This window comes from Chanos chanos, chromosome 1 (assembly GCF_902362185.1).
Source record: "Chanos chanos chromosome 1, fChaCha1.1, whole genome shotgun sequence".
Classification (NCBI taxonomy): Eukaryota; Metazoa; Chordata; class Actinopteri; order Gonorynchiformes; family Chanidae; genus Chanos; species Chanos chanos.
The window spans coordinates 42,546,201-42,566,188 of NC_044495.1; the positions used below are offsets into that span (position 1 = coordinate 42,546,201).

Here is a 19,988-nt window from a genome sequence, read left to right on the forward strand (position 1 = left end):
ACGTCTTCTCCTCTCTGTGTTATCCAACTGACTCTGCTCCTTTACTACTTCCAGCTTTCCTAACTCCATCTGGTGCTTAAGTTGTCTCTCTTCCTCATCCAAAACTTCTGAGAAGACAATTGAGATTTAGCAGCCTTGATCCTAATTCTCTCAGTGTACCACATCCTTCATCCACACTATTGTTTTGTTATAACACACTAATTCTCTTATCCTCTCTTACAGTTATCTCTGTTCTGACATACACTGTGTCCTCTTCATTACATTCTAATATATGTTAATATTGTTGTAAAGCACACAGTGATATTTGGTGGGAGTCACATGTACAGAATTACAGAGGCGTATAACAGGCTAATTTCATAAGATAAGGATGAGAGAGGATTTAGATCCTCAGATCCTCTCAGAGAACTCATTTTAAAAAGTGTAGATCTTTCTTTTTGAGCATTTGATTCTGATTCTTTTGCTTTTTGACATATACTGTGTACTTAAAACAACTGTAATTAAAAGATATTTTACAACAACAACAAAAAAATTCTCTTGGCAGAAACAAGCCTATGATGATGTATGCTGATTTTTCTATGCATAAATAAATAGCAGGCTTACCTTCTAGATGTTCCAAATGAATGCACATCCTGATCACATCTACCTCCTCAGGTTCAGCTGCATTACAGCAGGCTGAAGCGTGTGGTGGCATTACATAGGATTCTGGGAATTTGTGTGTCCGGTTCCTCATACGTACCAACGCTTTGCTCAAGAAATAGTGGCAGCATAGGCACTCTTCAGGTTCCAACAGCGCTCTCCAGAAGAGATCTTGGCTTGGAACCTCAGCCTCTGCTAATGATGACATTGATTGATCAATACAGGAGTGGACAGGCTTCTTTAGATCTATACAGTCAGGATACATATGGCCATCGTTGCAGTCTAACAGAGCATCAAAGGAAGTCTGAAAGCTAGCTTCACCCTCTGTTTTCTCTCCACCAGCTAAAGGACATCTACAGAGCTCTGATCTGACTGAGCGAAAAACGTCTCCAATCAGACTTTCAAAGCCCTCTATCTCTGTTGGGTGTTTGATAAACTCATCATGAAATGCATTATAAGTGGTTGTCTGAACACTCCAGTCACAGAGAGTTTCAGGGTTCAGTGAACAGCCAGTAGGTTCTAGTGCAGACTGATCTGGATTTTTTTCCAAAATGAAGGAAGCTTCATCATTTTTCAGAACCGTGTGATTGTCTTCCTTGTCAGCTGCCTTAGTATGGACTGATGGTTTTTCAGTGACAGACTGACATCTGTTCTCAGACGTTGCTGTAGATTTGGACTGGTTTTCTGACACAGGTTCCCCACTGGGCTCTGAAACAAGCAGGTAGATTATCTGCTCAAATGCTGTCAGGTTGTCAGGGTGAAAATGCTCTGAGCAGAATGCATAACCTGACGGGTTGGACTGTTCATCACTGTTAAGAGACATTTTTATGAACTCACATCCGCCGTTCTCCAAAACAGTTTCTCCACAATTCATCTCAGAGTCCTGGGATCGTGTTGAGGGTTCGACAGGGGATAGACTGGTGTTCTCTGATGTCAAGCTTTGGACAGAGGCATTTCCTACAGTATTATCTGACCTTACATACATCTGAATGGAGTGATGGTCATCAGAGGCTGAAAGGGACCGATAAGAATGTGTAGGGCCCAATCTATTTGCGGAGGGCTCAACCAAAGTGGGGTCCTGACATGCAGCAGTGTCCTGATGGATCACATTGTCTGCAGTGCTTACAGAACAAACTGATGTCCCTGCTGTATTAAGGGAACCACTGTTAAGATGACTGCTTGCTGATACTCTCATGATGTCTGGCATAGACTGGTCGGCATAACCTTCATTGCACATGTTCTCTCCACTCATCACACCTGGTTGTCCACAACAACCCTCACAGACTGTAACTAGGTTTGGATCTTTGACCAGGGCTGTAGCACATATTAGTGTATCATCTTCAGAATCTCCTTTGTCTTTTTCTATCATATTTTGCCCCTTTGTGAACTTTGAGCCACCCCCTCTCTTTTCCTGGAGGGCAACTTGCACCTCTCCTCCTGCCACTTCATTTGACTTCTCTGCTGCACCTTCTAAGCTGCCCAACCCAGCTCCTTCTTGCTCTTGTCCGTCTTTTCTACAAAATTTATGTAACTCTGCTGCCAAGGAACTGCTGAGATCATCTGGTTGATCAACGTTCTGAGAAATCTATCATAGGACAATGAGATTTCATGACAAATGTAACCTGTACACTCAAACATTTGCTAAATATCCCATTCTTAAGTGTAAAATGATATACAAAAAGAATTAGGTGGTAAAAACTACACCGTTCATATTTGCAAAGAAGATTTGGAGCATTTAAATTTGTATCGACAATGTTCCTGTTTGTTCTTCCCTGTTCAACACTTACAGTGGTTTGAAAATACCGCATACTTTCCTTTCATACTGAACAGTGTTTACCAGTATTCAGATTTCAAGATTTTCCGCAGTGTTTTTGTACATTCTTCTGGACACCATTTTAGATGTTAAGCAATAAATTTAAAGTGATCTGTTAGACAGTGCAACTAAGAATGTATTGAAGATATGATAGGAATATAATGGTCCTAAACCATGTGACTGCCTACATCAAATAAGACTGCATGATTATATAACAATTAGGGAAAACATAAAAAAGGTATAATATGTGTTATCAGTATGTCAGCATATCCTATTACCCGTTGTATCTAAAACCATTTACCAGAATTTTATGCGTAACCAAGTGCAGGTGCGCCTCCCAGAGGCAACGAAAGTTCATGTCTTGTCCCGCCCGCACTTCTCCTATGGTGTAAGTTAACTATGTGGTAGGTGAACGTTTTATTGAGATGATCATCTATTTATTTGAAAGCTATCTAGCCTCTTAATTTGCTGGCTAAGTGAATACCAAACATACATTTTTGTGAACTTTTTTGGTTAATTTTTTGCTTACTATTGTGAAAAGTAATAGATTATGCGCTAATAAGGTTAGGCTACTGATGCGTCGTATCTGTGATTAAAAAAAACCTTACCTCCTGTACAAAGCAGCATTTTTCCATTGTAAATGAACTGTACAATTTAAACAAAAGTGTATTCGCTGTCTTCGTAAATTAGACGTTTTCCCAAGTAGATTGTAGTGGTTGAATATGACTATGTCGCAACTGTTTGTCAGGGCGACAAACTTTCTGACACAGAACTGACTAATAGAAACAGTAATGTAATGAATCGTTTATATATCTTTTAGATGGATCAGGGCTATCATAACGTGTACTTTTTGTCGGTAAATCAATGTTTGCATGTAAAATCTGTAAACGATTTAGAATCCTCACGTGACAATACCATCTGTCCAAATATAAACAATAGCGATATGCCGTATCCAGGGACGCGCCCGTCAATAATCGCACTGGAATTTCATGTAACGTAATAAAATATCAATATTAATAACAGCAATCATAATAAAATATCAGTATTAACAAAAAGTTTAGAGTGAAGCACTGATATAGGGATGTTTCAGTGGTACCTCAAAGTATTTATTTTGCATAATTCCTCTTCATATGCTTCGCTGGGCGTTTCAGGCAAATTTAAATCTCTCCATCAATCAGTGCCTTTCCACAAATTTGTCCCACGATTCTCTCTAAAATCTCCTGGCTTTCCGCATAGTCTTGCTTCAAATTCAAACAAACCCTCTTTCTTGCTGATGGTCAATGTTCTAAAATAATTAAGATCAGCATGTTCTTTCTGAGCATGTACTTTCCTTACAAATGAATTTCAAGTGCAAAATATAATTTCCATTAGAAATGATTCTGGTTACAAGTCCAGTGCTGCCAAACACTGCCTGCAGAACTGACTGAATAAAATAATCTTATCCAGATATTAACTGATCATGTCTGTGGGTAAAGCTTTGTTGTATATATTCACAATAAATGATACTGTTTACAACTGTATTTCACATGGCCCGAGAAAGCAACATCAATAGACAAATGTACAAATACCAGATGAAGGAAGTGTTGAATGAGAAATGCACTAAGAAGGTACTGGAATATGATAGTATGTTTCTTCTGGGTGTTCCCCATTGCCACGAAAGACTCATAATCTTGTGTAAAACCTTTGGACTCATAAAAGTGGAAAATCTTTAAAAACACACCCTCAATCCACCCTCAGGGCCATTTGGCTGGGTCACACGGACTCAAGGAGAATGTCTGAACAGAAATTAGACAGTTGCTGAATTCAAAATGGGACAAACTTTGGACTGAATTCGTTGAAACTTTTTTTGGAAAAGGGGGGTTTTGGATTTGGAATGGATTCAAAGGCTGTTTCACGTGCCAGTGAGTGTCTGTTCCAACTGGTCAACATAAAACAAAGTTATTGTTGTCATGCACTGCATTGTTTACTGTGATAAAATTATGAATGTGAGTAGGTTGTGTTTGAATAAAGGCCAGACAGATTGTCTTGCAGTATTAGTGCATAGTTGTGTCTGGTAAGGGAAAATGCTTCACATTTATATTTATTATATTATAACTGGTTTACATTATTGTTTCTTTCTTTCTTGCTGAGAATTTTGAGTGTTTACACTCATGTATGCATGCTATTTGTTCAGTCTCCTTGTTTGTGACACACACCACACATACACACAAGCGCACACAGACACATACAGACGCACACTATCAGGAAGTTTTGAGTTTCCCTCTGTGAAATATTTAAAGTGCTTATCATTCAGTATTAGGTTGTTGTTCCTATATGTGTTAAATGAATTTGAACCAATAACAGCATACAAACCGGCATGTACAATATCAACCTTATTAAAATATGAAACTCTTAGGTCCTACTGACATTACTTTCTGTATGCAGGATACTTATTACATAATAAGGTGTGCTTACTACCTGCTTATCAGTTATAAGCACCTCTAGCTTCACATGTGACTACTGGGGGTTACTATATAACGTGGCTATGTGAATCATTTTTCTTGTTTCTTTGTATGTGACCCATCTTCATGTGGTATTCATGGTAAGTGACAATAACAGATGAAAAGGGATTAAGTGGAAAATGACTGTTGATTACACAGAATTAATTTAATCTAATGTTTTCCTTCTCCATGTTAAGTTCTTCGTGATGTTGAAAAACATAGTGACATATTTTTAAAAAAAGGGATCAAACGATTGTTTTACCAATTGCTTACCGCTGATTTTATTTCAAACATTAACCTCATAGAAATTCAGTTTTAGAAAATGGTGGAGCAAATAAAATTGGAGCTTTTTCAAACACAAAAGTTTGAAAATGAAACAGTAACAGAATCAACTTCTCTTATCATTTTTTTTAGCAAAACATTAAACCAAATACCTTTTGCTGAAATGTTCCTTTTGTGTGGACTACACCAAATATGTAGTGAAATAAATTTTTTTTTTTTTATTAATTTATTTTTGAAGGTGAGGGACAATACTTGTCAGACCTGAGGATAGTTTTGCTTGGAGGCAGGAACGCTGGCAAAAGCTCGGTAGGAAATATCATCTTAGACAGCGAGGAGTTTGTCTCCAAGGAGCGCACCACGAGCCTGAGGAGAATCTCCGAGGCTCATGGAAGAAGACTCGTGGTAGTGGACACCCCTGGCTGGTGGTGTGACTTCCAGGAGCGGGACAGCGCCGAGTTGGTCAAAAGGGAGGTAATCTATTCTGTGTCCTTGAGTCTCCCAGGCCCACACACCTTCCTCCTTGTCATAAAGGCGGGATCGCCATTCACGGAAAAGAGGAGGAGGGCTGCTGCAGAACATCTGGAACTTCTTGGAGAGCATGTTTGGAGTCACACTATGGTGTTGTTCACCAAAGGAGAACACTTGGGGCGTAGAACCATAGAACAGCACATTGAGGAGGGAGGAAAAGCACTTCGTTGGCTTTTGGACAAGTGTGGAAACAGAAGTCACGTCCTCAACCTTCAGAATGGGCGGGATGTCAGCCAGATTACAGAACTTTTAGAGAAAATTGACAAATTGGTCAGAGGAAAGAGTGACTGCTATTTTGAAATGAAAGAAGAGATTTTATGGGAGGTGAGAGAGAGGAGAAGAGTCGTGATAGAGGGTGCTGAGTGGCGTCTGCTGAGACAGCAGAAGCAAAGAGCAGTCTTAAAGGGTGAGTTTATCAATATCTTCAACATGTGGCCGATAATGTGCTAAGGACAGACACAGGCAACTGCAGAAAAAAAGACTTGAGTAAAAAGAAGGATACAAAGTGTATTGAAAACAGTTACGTCCCAACAGGGGCTCTTCATGAAAATATCCATTTGGAGTAGGCAGTTTAATTAGGAACAAGCTGACAAAGGAATTCACAGAGAAGATTACTGGGGCTGGACTCGAGTCCACAAACCCATAAAAATTCATGTTTAAGAGCTTGGGTAATGTAGTGGTGAATTATGCTGCACTCCATCGCTGAGTTTGAATCTCAGCATTTCCACTGGTGGGCTTGTATGTCGCTAAGAGCGCAATTAACTGTTTTGAGATGATCAACCCATGAGTGTCATTGCACTTAAGCAACTCATAGTGTCAGCTGCAGACATATTCAGGGATGCAGTTTGTTCCCATGGAGACACTTGTAAACTGGCAGGAGAAAAGAAGTGGTAGCTGGTTTTCCAAGTATCAGAGGACACATGTGTAAGTTCCCACTTCTCGGATTGTTGCAGCGGTTGTGTAATTGAGGGACTTACTGTAGTAAATTGAATTGGACATCCAAAATTGAGAGGAAAAAAATGGTTAAAAATCTTAGAAAATATGTATAAAAAATTGTGTTTGTAAGTAAAAAGGCGCAAACATCCTGGTGTACTGCACAATAGGAAAAGAATTGTCAAGTAAGTCATCCTTCTAAACAAGGAAACGAGTGGTAAGTATTATGACATCTTTTTTTTCTCTCTAGAGGTATCAAGATTTCTCCCAGACATACGTATTGTGCTGCTTGGAGCAAGGAGTTCTGGAAAAAGCTCAAGTGGGAGTACCATTCTGGCCATAGGAGGGGAAAAAGAGTTCAGAGCTTGGGGACGGACCGCTCGGTGTGTGGTGGGGGCATGCAAGGTCAGTGGGAGACAGGTCACCGTGGTGGATACGCCTGGTTGGTGGATGAACTATTTTACACATGACACATCGGCATATGACAAGAGGGAAATTCTCCGTGGCATGTTCCTGTGTCCGCCTGGTCCTCATGTTTTCCTCCTGGTTGTCCGCATGGACAGAATGTTCACAGAGACTTACAGGAGAGCTGTACAGGAGCATGTAGAGCTTCTTGGTGAGAGTATCTGGACTCACACTATAGTGCTGTTTACTTTTGGTGACTGGCTTGGAGACACAACCATCGAACATTACATTGAAGGTGAAGGGAAACCTCTCCACTGGCTGGTGGAACAGTGTGGGAGAAGGTACCACGTTCTCAATAACAAGAACCAAGTCAATGGGTCTCAGGTCACTGAACTTTTGGATAAGATTGAGGAGATGGTGGCAGGAAACAGCAGCCAGCTTTACAACACAGATATAAAGATTTTTGCAGAAATTGAAGAGAAACTGAAGGCAGAGGAGGAAAGAGCAAATGAGATGCATCTTAGGGCCCAAAAACAAAGAGAAAGTCTTAAAACATTTATGGGTACGTTTCTATATGCTGAGATGGCCAATTATGAAATTTCAATACGACTTTCATTATTTAATTAATCATTTAATTGTTCTTTTTCATAACTCTTCCCAATGAACACAGTACAGTGTAGTGTGTAAGTGTAAAAGTGTTTCTTATTTTAGACAATAAATTGAGTTATTGAGGGCCTATAATAATGAGCATTTGGGTTCCTTTTAATTTGATGATACTATGTTCTTTGCAGGGCAAATACCAATCCCAACTGAACTGGGAATGATCCTGTTGGGTCGTAGGCACTCAGGTAAGAGCTCCACCGCAGACACCATTGTGGGAGGTGAGGAATGCGAGACTGGGGGCCAAGTCACGTGTCCAGTGGTCCGGAAGGTAAAAATTAATGGAAAGATGGTGACCGTAGTGGATATGCCTGGCTGGGAATCTGCACACCCCATGTCTTCAAAGTCCAAAAGGCAGTCTCTCACTGACTGTGCATCTTTCTGTGCCAGTGGAAATGGGGTACTTCTGTTGGTTGTGAACATCAGTTCGGCATTCTCCGATGTGGACTTGGAAGCTGCCACGGCTCACATGAGGAACTTCTCAGATGAGGTGTGGCAAAGCACCATGGTCCTGTTCACCAATGGAGACTGGCTTGGAGACACCACAATCGAGCAACGCATTGAAAGTGAAGGACATGCACTCCAGACGCTTGTGGAGAAGTGCAGGAACAGATACCATGTTCTTGACAATAAGAATAGAGACAATGGCGCTCAGGTCAGGGAGCTGCTGGAGAAGGTAGAGTGGATAATGATGGAGGAGTGGCTGCAGAACAAAATAAAAGGAGAGAGGATAGAAAGGATTTCCACAAAACACAATCTCGAGCCAGGTGGAGCATCACAGATGAAGGGAGCTAGAAGAATAGGTCAGAACGATGGCCAAACATCTCCTAATGGTAAGTTTGTCTAGGTTTTGAGCCTTTTCACTATTTCAGTATACCATGTCATCTTTTCAAATCACTGCCTCACGACAAAATGAGTGCATTAAAACAGACTTACATGGAGATTTCTTTCCTTGCATTTCTTCTGCACCCGTATTGCTGACAGCTTTACATCTTCAAGCAAGAGTCATTTGGCATGTAATGGATTTAAAAACAAAGCTTGTGCACATTCAGTGTCAGTTTCTGATGTTTCAATAATCTTTGTGTTGTGTTGCAGTGTGTGAATTTGACAGGTCAGGGGAGTGTCACACACTACAACTCAAAGGGACTCCAGAAGATCCTGACCAAATAGTTTTTCCTTTAGAGAGTACAGAGAATATGGGGTTATTTGTCAGAAAAACTTTCTTGGAAGGAGAGTCAGCGGGAGCAGGCCCCAGGACCTCAGTAATAATGCAGCTAAGAAATGGGGAAATATGGAGAAGGCCAAATGGTGGAAGACCAGTAGTGATCATCAACACATCTGAATGGAATCAACACATCTGCCCTGGAATCCCTGAGAACTTCATGGGTCTAAATGAAATGGATGGGCCTTTCTTGGGGCCACATGCTTTGTTCATAGTGATACCAGCAGAGGAGTCTGTGAGTAAGTCACGGATGTTAGCTGAATCACAGGGGGACACATTACAAGACCAGTCCCTCAACCAGCTCCCAAGCATTCCATCCCCAACAAACAAAATCAGAGAAAAGGTCTTAAAAGAGTTTGTCCAATCAGGCAACCTCCAGGACCTTATAGACCAATGGGGAAGCAGTAACATTGAGGAGCTGGAGGCGTTTATAGATTCGTACTTTGAGATGGTCTGGCAGGACACCATGGAATCAGCAAGGGCAGAACAAAATAGCATGGTCCCCACAGGTACCATCCAGGACAACAGGATGGTCGACATAGACCCTGATGTCCTGACATCTATTGACCAGAAGCTCTCAAAACTGGAAGTTCTGGATGAAATGAAGAGAGACCTGCATGAACTGAGAAAGAGTGTGGAGTACAGCAGCCAGATCACACAGCAACTTAAGGCCAGTTACAGAGAAGACAATTGTCCTAAAATGCCCTCTGAATCCCTGGTGGCTGGTGAACAACAAAAGGACAGCACATGTAATGTCTCAAAATAGAATCTGTTCATTTACATTCTAAATCCTGACATGAACCAATAGTATGATTAATTTGTGTTTACATTACCTTTTTGCTGTTGATTTTCTTAAATACTGTTTGGCAGTTGTAATCCTATTTTTCAAATTTAATCTAAACACAATTAATTGCACTGGTAGTTCCATGTTACTAAAAGAGGAATCTGTCTGTCTCAGAAAGTTTAGAAATTTCAGACACACTGGGAGAGTTACAGATAGTACATTTTTTAGACATTGATAAGCCTTAATTAGCTGGTCATATTAATTCCTGTGGATTTCTGTACCCTCAAAGAATGATTCACACTCCCGATAGTTAAGTGACTATTTTTAAACCATTTAAACACTGATGTGTCTGATAGATAAAACGAGCGTGCCTTGCCCCCAGGCAGAGTGAAGCTGGCAGTTTGTGGTTAGAGTTGTACGCGGCTGCTCAGAAGCACAGAACAAAGAACCTGAAGGATTCTGAAGGACTCATCCTCTCCATGTGGGCCTGTGGGTCATTCCATACCAACTCACCCAGGCTCTACAGTTCATGTCATGGATTTTCTTGAAAAATAATCATGTGAAAACTTCTATTGAATTCATGGGACTTTGCAAAATCCCATAGTCCTACTCCAAATACTTTTTTAGTTATGAATTTTTGAAGTTTGGCTACCGGAGCCAGTTTTCACATGAATTTTTTCAAGAAAATCCATGCCATGAGATATATAAAACCATATAGACTAATGTATACATTTTGGGAAACATATTAATAATTCGACAAAGTTGCTGTTTTCATTGCTTCAGTGAATTCTCAGGTGTTTAAGAGTATATTACAAGGCTTAGCAGATGTATGACATACTTTGTCCTGTGCAAAATGTTTTTTTGTTATTAAATTATTTGCTATATCTGCATCAATCTAACCAATTTATTTTTTCTATAATAACAAGATATTCAATGTATTTCTATACAGCTTTAATAAATGGATTGCTGTGCTATCCAGTGACTCCTGTATACACAATAAGTGCTGCATTGCAACCTCCTGCCACATGTTACTGAATGCATTTTTGGGATTGCAGTGGATTCAATCATGCTACAAAGTGTCACTAAACTAGGAATGCAAACAAGTATGAATAGCATTTCTAAGACTATTTGCATACTTTAAAGAATCTGGACCCCCCAAAAATGATGTTCAATGTGTTTAAATGAGTTTAATTACCATCTGCACTCTGCTCACCCAGACATTTTTTACAAGACTGTCTCAGTGCATAACTGACCTTGGATCAGTGAAAGGGAGAAAAGGGACAGGAGTGTAATGTGTGTTAACCAATTTATTCATACATGCATGTTATCAGATAAACAGCAGGATAAAGAAAGCAAACCATTTCCCAAAACACATATTAACAGTGTAGCATGTTAGTGTTGTTCACCTTAGAACTGTTCAGTTTCACAGCTGTAGTGATACAGTTTTATGCATAACGTTTATCAAATGCTTCCTTACATTCCCTTATTCCTACTGAAAACACACTGTGAAACACATCTTTAAGAAAACTCCTGACAGAACACTTGTGTGACCTCAGCATTCAAAACCACATTTCTATCCATCTTGACCAAATGTCACAGAGTAACAGTGACCTGCATCCGCCGTCTCCGATGTGTCAGCATGTGCCTTTTGAGTCTCGTCGTTGTCGAGAATGTCTTCTTGCACTCGTTGCAGGCAAAAGGTCGTTCCCCCGTGTGAGTCCTCAAATGCATTGTCAGGTCAGACGAACACCTGAACCTCCTCTCACACTGCGGACACGGGTAAGGTCGTTCACCTGTGTGTATCCGCGTGTGTAACAAGAGCTCTCCGGAGGTGAGGAATGACTTCCCACACTGGGTGCATTCGTGTGGCCTCTGGCCAGTGTGTATCAGGTTGTGCCTCACCAGCGATGTGGACTTGGAGAATGTCTTCCCGCACGTGTTGCAGGAGTAAGGTCTCTCTCCGGTGTGGGTATTCATGTGTTCCCTTTGTGCCCGCTTGGTCTTGAAGCTTTTAGGGCACTCGGTGCAAGGGAATGGCCTCTCGTCTGTGTGGCTCCTGGAATGCCGTGCCAGCTCGCCATGGGTGAGGAAAGTCTTTTCGCACACAGTGCAATTGTATGGTCTCTCCCCAGTGTGGATGCGCTGGTGCCTGGTCAGTCCAGCCAGCTGTGTGAAGCTCTTTTCGCACAGGGAGCAAGGGAATGGCCGGTGTCCACTGTGAGTCATCTGGTGCCTTTGCAAGATCTGCAGCTGCGAGAAACTCTTGCCACACTCCTCACAAGGGAACGGACGTTCATTCCTGTGGGTGTACTGGTGTTTCTGAAGAATCCACCAGTGCGTGAACCTTTTGCCACACTCCTCGCAAGGGAAGGGCTTCTCCCCAGAGTGTTTCATCTGGTGTCTTTTCAGGTCGGACTGCCGACTGTATGACTTGTCACACTGAGAGCACTTGTACTGATGTTTCACAATGTGGGTTTGCCTGTGCTGCAACCGCTCCAGGATAGAATTAAAGCTCTTTCCGCATTTCTGGCACTTGTACGTTCCCTTCATATTGTACTTGGCATTGTCGGCCTGCAACACCAAAGGGTTGCCCTCAGACTGTTTGCACTGTGAACGTTCATAGTGCAGCTTCAGTAAGCCCAGCTGTGTGAAGCCCTTCCCACACTGCGGGCAGCAGAAGGGCCTCTCACCTGTGTGGATGCGTTCGTGCCTCGTGAGATCCCAGGAGTTTTTAAAACCCTTGTTACACTCCTTACAGACATAAGGACGCTCCCCGGTGTGGATACGCTGGTGTCTGGTCACGTCCGAGGAGCGGGTGAAAGTTTTTCCGCACTGGGGACACAGGTGACCACCAGGCTGTGGCACTTCCACCTCTGAGATGGGGAAAGGCATTGGAAACTTCACAGGCTTAAACTTCCTCCTGCGTGACGATGGGTCCTCGGTAGCATTCTGGAGCTTGTCTTGCTCCTCTGGATGATTCTTCTCTATGTGCTGACGGAGGTAAGACTCCTGCATGTGAAAAAACGGGCAGTGGGAACAAGCGAAGACCTGCGAAGACATTTCCACCGTACGACCTACAGAAGTGAAACAGAGAAAAATCAGAAGACAACCCTTGGGTAATTTCCGCTAAAACACATTTCACTCAACTGTGTGAGAATGTTGTAAACACACTAGAGTGGTTCACCTTGTGTCCCTAAGTTCTCAAGACTTGTGTGGTGCTGGAGCAGTGTTTTAAGGCCTTCCTGATCTGATATTGACTGCAAACACTCATCCAAAACAGAGGGGGCAGCACTGAGCCATGACACTGTCTGTGGGAAAGACATAAAAACAGTTGTAACCTGTTAAACTGGTGTCAGAACAAAATGTTGAGAATGAATCCACTTCATCCTGCTTTTCTTTCAATATGACAGGACAATCACTTGGCTAAATTTACCTGTCCAAGATCAGGTACTGGCAGTAGTTTCTCTAGCCTGGACAGGAACTCCCACACCAGCAGCTGTAGGTCTGAGTCATAATTTGGGCCATACTCATATGGGAAAACCTCCTGTAAATGGAGAGGAATGGGAGATTCTTCATTACTAGGGGCTCTGAAATGTTGCCAAAAAACAAACAAATAATGGTATTAAACTATTTAAACATTCAGCAATCAACACTCTTAACGCACATGCTCCAGATTTAACACAGAACAAAACTCCACTTACTGAAAACCACAGAGCAGACATGTAATCCTCCAAACAAATAAAAACAAAACATTTTAACACATTCTAGAGGGCCAACATTAATATGCGATGAATGTAAAGGGACATAACTATCCTCTGCATTCAACCAGTCTGTAAATAACTCACACCAGTAAGAACAAGAGATGGTTCTTGAATCAATCTCACCTGAAAAAAATGCTCCCTCTCGGCTGTGTCGTTCAGCAGCGTTTGGACCAGCTCCAGGAAGATGGCCTCCTCAGCATCAGCCTCCGCATCCCCACTCTGAAAAAGTTACAGTCACACAGTTAAAACAGACTCTCTCTCTCTATCATCCACAACACCTCAGAGACTGCTTTCAATGACTGACGATACAACGATCAAAACAAACGTTGTTTAGTATTTAATGCAAGACAAGGCTTGATTGATAATGTGGCGGATAAGTGTTTCTTTATGAATGCTTAAACAATGATTGCTTTCTCCTGGACATGACAAAAATGAAAAGCCACAAGATGAAGCTGGCTGCCCTAACCTTGCAGCTGAACAACAAAGAGGCCCTCAAAATTCAGATGCTCCCAGTGGTAAGAACTGAATGTGAAATTCAGATGACTATTTGAAGGGTCAGTGTAACAGCATGTGTGTGCATTAATGCAGTCTCACAGTAAGTATGAGTGTTTCACCACTCATAGAGAATAAGCGTAACTCACTCCAGTGTGTCCTGGGGGCCTGATACGATCCAAGAGATGCTGAACAGTGTCGAGGTCAGAAATATCTTCATTTCGACACAGCTCCAGTATTAACTGTGAGCACAAAGCATTACGGTCACTGTCTGTCCAAACTCAACATTTTCCTCTGCATTTTTCAATCCACCTAATACATTAGCCATTTTCTATGAGGGGTGGAAGTAACAAAAATTAACTGATAAAAATGGAGGTGATGAAAATGTATGTGAACTGAAAAATAGAGTGATAAATAGTCAATTGATCTGATAAACTCGACTGACATTTATCATTTACAACAAGCAATTTTTGTTACTTCAGTTTTTCGTTTACAGCAAGCAATTTGTTACTTCTGCCCAAAATGTCGATCGCAAACCATGCCCACTGACAAACTGATCGAGCTTTTGGCTCTCAACTTGAAGGGAGCTGCTCAGGAGCTGATATTAAAGTGGCAAGTTCAGTGGCCGTGGTTTGTGACTGACATTCTGGGCGGCAGTATCAAAAATTACTTGCTGTAAACGATAAACCAAACAAAAAGAATTTACTTGCTGTAAATGATAAACCGAAGTAACACAAATGGCTTGCTGTGAACAATAAATGTCAGTCGAGTTCATCAAATCAATTGACACTTTATCACTATTTTTCAGTTCACATACATTTTTACCCATCTATTTTTCAGTTCACGTGCATTTTCCATCTTGTTTTCTTTCCCCTTGCTCTTCCTTTTTTGACTTTATTTGTGGTTGATCTTGTTGTTGTTATTGTTTTTTTTTGTTTTTTTTTGAAAACAGGATAACAAAAATACAAAGTACAACAATACTTCACAAGACAAAACAAACAAACTACAAACTAACAGACAATAAACAACCCCCCCCCCCCCAAAAAAACAAAAAAAAACAATAACAACAACAAGATCAACCACAAATAAAGTCAAAAAAAGGAAGAGCAAGGGGAAAGAAAACAAGATGGAAGAAAAAAAAAGAGGGGGAAGGAAAAAAAGGGAAAAAAAATTAACAACCAAATAAATAAGATAAATACATCATTCTTTGTATATATGTATTTATGTATGAAGGTTGAACAACAAAACATAACAAGACTGACAAGACATGATGGGGCAAGACAGACAAGACTAGACAATCCGGGCTGGTGGGACAAACTGCACACTGTGTTAGGAGGAGAAAATAAAAGTTGAAAAGTGTAGTAATGTTATGGGTCACTTGTAGGGAGAGGAATCAGCGTTTAAGGTATTGTAGAAAGGGGGACCAGGTGTCTTCATAGGATTTAATGCTGTTTTTCTGAGATGCGGTAAGTATTTCTAGATTTGAATGGTCTGTTAGTAGGTTGAGCCAGTGAGCTATGGATATCTTGGTTCTGTCTTTCCAGTTCAGTAATATGGTCTTTTTGGCGATGGTTAGCGATATTAATATGAATGATTTAAAATGTTTAGATGTGTGTAGCATAGAGACATCGCCAAGTAAGGCTATGATGGGGCATAAGGGGATGCTGAGGCTAAGGATCTCAGATAGCTTGCTCATAACCTCCGACCAAAAGTTTTGGACGTGTGGGCAGAGCCACATGGCATGAAAGTAATCATCTGTTGAGGTTGGACAATGTGAACATGTATTACTTTGGCTAAAGCCCATGCGGCAAAGTTTGTGAGTGGTAATGTGGGTTCTGTGAAGGACTTTATACTGTATAAGTTGGATTTTAGAATTACATGTCATAGAGAATGTGTTATTGCATATGCTTTGCCAGTTAATATCTGTTGGTAGGTTATTTATGTCTGTGGTCCATTTGTCTATAGGGATTGATGTTGTGCTGTCTTCAGATGCTAGAAGTTTGTATATTTGGGATAACTTTTTTTGAGGTTTGAGTGATTGTAACTTTGAATAGAGGGGAGGGATATGATTGTTAAAGTTCCTAGTGTTGATGGTTTTTTTAATGACTCCTTTTAACTGGATATACTGGAAGTAGCGGTGGTCCGGTATGATGTATTGTTTTTGGATGTGGTCGAAGGTCATGAGCAAGCCATCATTGAGTAACTGTCCCAGGCTGGTTACTCCTCTCTCATTCCAGGTTGAGAAGAAAAAGGGTTTGTTATTGATTAAAAACATGGGATTATGCCACAATGGAGTATGGATAGATGGTGAGAGACTGTAATGAAGAACTTCATTTGACTTCCACCAAGCGGTTAAAGTGGTGCTAATAGTGTTGTTTTTGTAACAGTTGTGGGTTTTTATGGATTTATCTATAAATGGGAGATTTTTGACGCTCAGTTCTTCAGTTAAAGTATTTTCGATGTCTAGCCAAGGTGGATTGGTGTTATTTGTCCAGTGGTGAATGTACAGTAATTGGTGTGAGAGGAAATAGTAAAGGAAATTTGGGGCCCCTGTTCACGTGCATTTTCATCACCTCCATTTTTATCAGTTAATTTTTGCTAGTTCCACCCTTGAGGCTACTTCCCTTAAATGATAATTTGCAATTTTGTGTTGAAGGATGAACGATTGTGATGAACGATTAATGAAAATGATGATATATGGCTTTGTTTTCATCATATCACGACTGTTTTAATCAAGTCGGCTTTAAATTAATCAAATGACTTGATAAATTATCACTGTGTTTTTCATTTCACATCCATTTTTACCACAATTTTTCAATTCACCTGCATTTTTATCACCTGCATTTTTATCAGTCAATTTTTGTTACTTCCAGCTCTCATAGTTTTCTACTTTGCAAGGCTACGTAAGATGTCTCACCCTTGCTCGTAAACGTAGAAGCAGCTGAGCCCTCTGCTTACAAGTAAGCAACTCAGGGACTGTCTCTGTCACCAAAGACACAAATTCCTCCAGTTTTCCATAGTCCATCACATCCTTTCGCTGTGCCACCTGCCACATGGCAGCAGAGATGAGCCGCAGCGGTGGGACAAGCAGTCGCAAAGACGACAACGGGAGAAAAATATCTAGAGAGAGAGAGAGAAGGAGAGCGTGAGAGAGAGAGAGGGAGAGAGAGAGAGATTTAAGCTGTGCTAGAATATCTGAAAATTCATGAGCATTTATAGGGGACTCAATGTATTAGGCTGATCTCTTAAGTGACAATGTGCATATGCCTGTGTGAGTGTTGTGTTCATGTTATATGGATCGCTTTAAAGAGCGCACATTTTGCGTGTCATGAGTGAGGCCTCCTTCATCGCTTGAGCGTTATGAATTAAATGTCAGGTGTAGTCACTTTCTTCAGTTTATTTGTTTGAAGACAATTTGACCATACTGAGTTCCAAACTTTGGGCGTTTTACTATCATCTCTCAGGCGTTCAAACAAGCAAACTAATTCTGCACTCAGTTTGATACAGTACAAGCTAACTCAGCTACAAACTAATTTACTATCCACCGCTCCAAGGAAGCTAGTAAGCTAACGTATCTGTAAAAAGAATTCTAAATGTCTTATGTTGCAAAAATGGCGTGTGTCAATCCACATTAAAATTTAACAGGGTGAAAAAAGAGGGTGAGAGAGAGAGACGTTAATATAACCTTTTAACTTCAGGGATCTTAGCCAATTAGCATAGTTCATCCGTTTTTGCTGACAACCACACAGCGAAAACTGAAATTAAGCTGATTTATCAAGCAAGCAAAGACGGGCATACCTGCGTTTTCCTCGGTTTCTATGCATGTTTCCATCACAATGGTTAACTGATCTGTCATTTTCAGGCAACGGGCTTGTTGTGCAAGTCAAATACTAACTTGTATGGCTTGAGTAAGTACATCAAACTTGACAGGATTTCGCTTGCGCTTTCTGACTACGGTGGCCGCATTGGTGAAGCGGGAACAGGTAGTTCGTATGTAAGAAGCATTATAGACTTTCTACTGAGGAAAGCTAGAATTGCAGCATTGGAAATATTGCTGACAACTGCGCGATCAGTATGTTAAACCTTGACTGATAGTGACGATTTAGGCACTGAACATTTGTTGGCACGGCAATCTTTTGTTAACTTGCTCTGTGTAGGATGAGTTTTGTATTTTAGATTATTTAGAATGGTCGGAAATATGGGCAGGATTGAATTACTTAATGCAGTTTGCAACTAGATGGAAATTACCCCCGAAACCGCTTTACTTTATTTGGATAAACAATAAAAAAATATTTTCATTAAAATGCCTTTTATTCTCTCTCTTAATTTTTCCTTAAAATGATTGAGATCCTCTCTCTCATTGCCGGGAGACACTATCAAATTCTCGGGTAAAAGACACGTGTGAGGTCCACTTCCACTTTTAAGAGATTTTGGGGATTTAAAACACACAGTTATATTGGAAGTTAAATGTAAGTTGCATGTAGATGGGTTTTTATTGCAGACTACGCTGCCTTTTGTCATTGTCTGTAAGAGGCTTTTACTTTGAAAACAATCATACAGGAAGTGATTGAGATGGTGAAGTCACCAATGATAACAACGTTAGCCTGCTAACTGGAAAACATCTTAAAGTAGTTTTGGTCCTACACAATGGATAAGCCATACCCATATGAGAAGGATGATCAAGGTGTTTATTTAAGAAGTTTCATTGCTTTTAAATAATACGGTACTCTGTTATAGCTAGCAGTAGCATGTGCTGCATGATAGCTGGCTAATGCAAAGCTACATCGTTCAGGAATGGGAAAGATTTTATGGTAGCTGGCTAACAAGCTACATGTAACATTTGTTTAGGCCCAATGCCTAGGAGCTAAAATAGTTATGCTTTTAAGTTATGTGTGTAATTGTAGCAGAGCCGCTAACATCGTTCAGAAACTGTTCCTTAACTCAAAATGCAACCATTTAGTCAATATATTTGTGACCTCCGTACTTTGAAGGGGATCAATGTTGCGCACAATGTTGCACATATTAATTTTTGATTCAGTTTTGTGCAGATGATAGCCTTTTGCGTTTTTAAAAATTGTTTCTAGGGCATATGTGCAGCGATAAAGAGATGCTGCAACTGGATATGGCAAACGTGTTTATTTACTATGAGTCTTTGCAGTCCTCTGCGGAGTATATGCTGTTATGGACAATCTTATAATAGGCAAATTGAATTCATTGAAACGTGGCTGTGGTTGTAATAGAAGCCATGCAGCTCTTCGTGGCATTTCCAAATAACCGTCTTCTAAATCTATAATATTATGTTAAAGTATGAACAGCGCAGTCTAACAGGGTTTTTTTCTCTTTGCCTTGAAGCTCCACTGCCTCTCTCTTCTCTGCGGCTCCTCGTGCCGCCTTTGCGGCTGATGTCTGCGTTCATGTGGCAGGTTGTACAGCAGAAAAGTGTGATGCACTATGGGAAGCTAGAAGAATTTGTATCCATGGTAACAGAGATGATTCCACAGCTGCTGAGTCAAAGACAAAGGGCTCAACTGATTCTGGGTTTGAGAGCAAGGGTGAGAACTTCACAGTGAAGTCTGCACATCATTCTGCTTTTCAGTCTTTCTTTCACATTCTCTCTGATAATAAACTGGGAGATGACCTTAATGTTCACAGTATCTTCAGTTTAAACATTTTACTTAAGAGCAAATATGACATATCCATATTGTCTCCTCTCCTAACTCCTCCTCCTTGAAGATGGTTTTAGAGTTGTGTCGCAGTGGAGCAGATGCCCAGACTGTTCAGCCCCAGTTGGACCGAATCCATATCCCATCAGCTCCTTCTGGACACGCCACAGTGAGTGAAGGAATCTCTGTGCAGTTACATCATCTAGAATTACAGTTCTTGTGTTTTTTTTTAACCCCTTTCTTTAGTCTGAGCCAGAGTATGTTAGTGAGGAAGTGTGATGTTTAACAACATACACATTGTGAACTTTTGCAGAGTGTAGATGCTGATG

At 40.8% G+C, this 19,988-nt stretch overlaps 2 protein-coding genes across 2 annotated transcripts; one reads left to right on the top strand and one right to left on the bottom strand.

Moving 5' to 3' along the window:
* Positions 1-4,005: 4,005 nt before the first annotated feature.
* LOC115830082 (GTPase IMAP family member 8) lies at positions 4,006-9,725 on the top strand. Its single transcript, XM_030794124.1, has 5 exons — positions 4,006-4,072; positions 5,450-6,149; positions 6,933-7,639; positions 7,869-8,570; positions 8,833-9,725. The coding sequence occupies exons 1-5, from the start codon at positions 4,006-4,008 to the stop codon at positions 9,723-9,725; spliced, it is 3,069 nt and encodes a 1,022-aa protein (XP_030649984.1).
* A 1,500-nt stretch (positions 9,726-11,225) lies between these two features.
* Positions 11,226-17,051, bottom strand: LOC115830092 (zinc finger protein 2 homolog). Its single transcript, XM_030794136.1, has 5 exons — positions 16,914-17,051; positions 13,628-13,723; positions 13,177-13,287; positions 12,928-13,051; positions 11,226-12,817 (listed from the first exon to the last, which is right to left on the bottom strand). Exons 1-5 carry the CDS (start codon positions 17,049-17,051, stop codon positions 11,337-11,339), a joined length of 1,950 nt encoding a protein of 649 aa, XP_030649996.1. The 3' UTR covers positions 11,226-11,336.
* Positions 17,052-19,988: the final 2,937 nt, after the last annotated feature.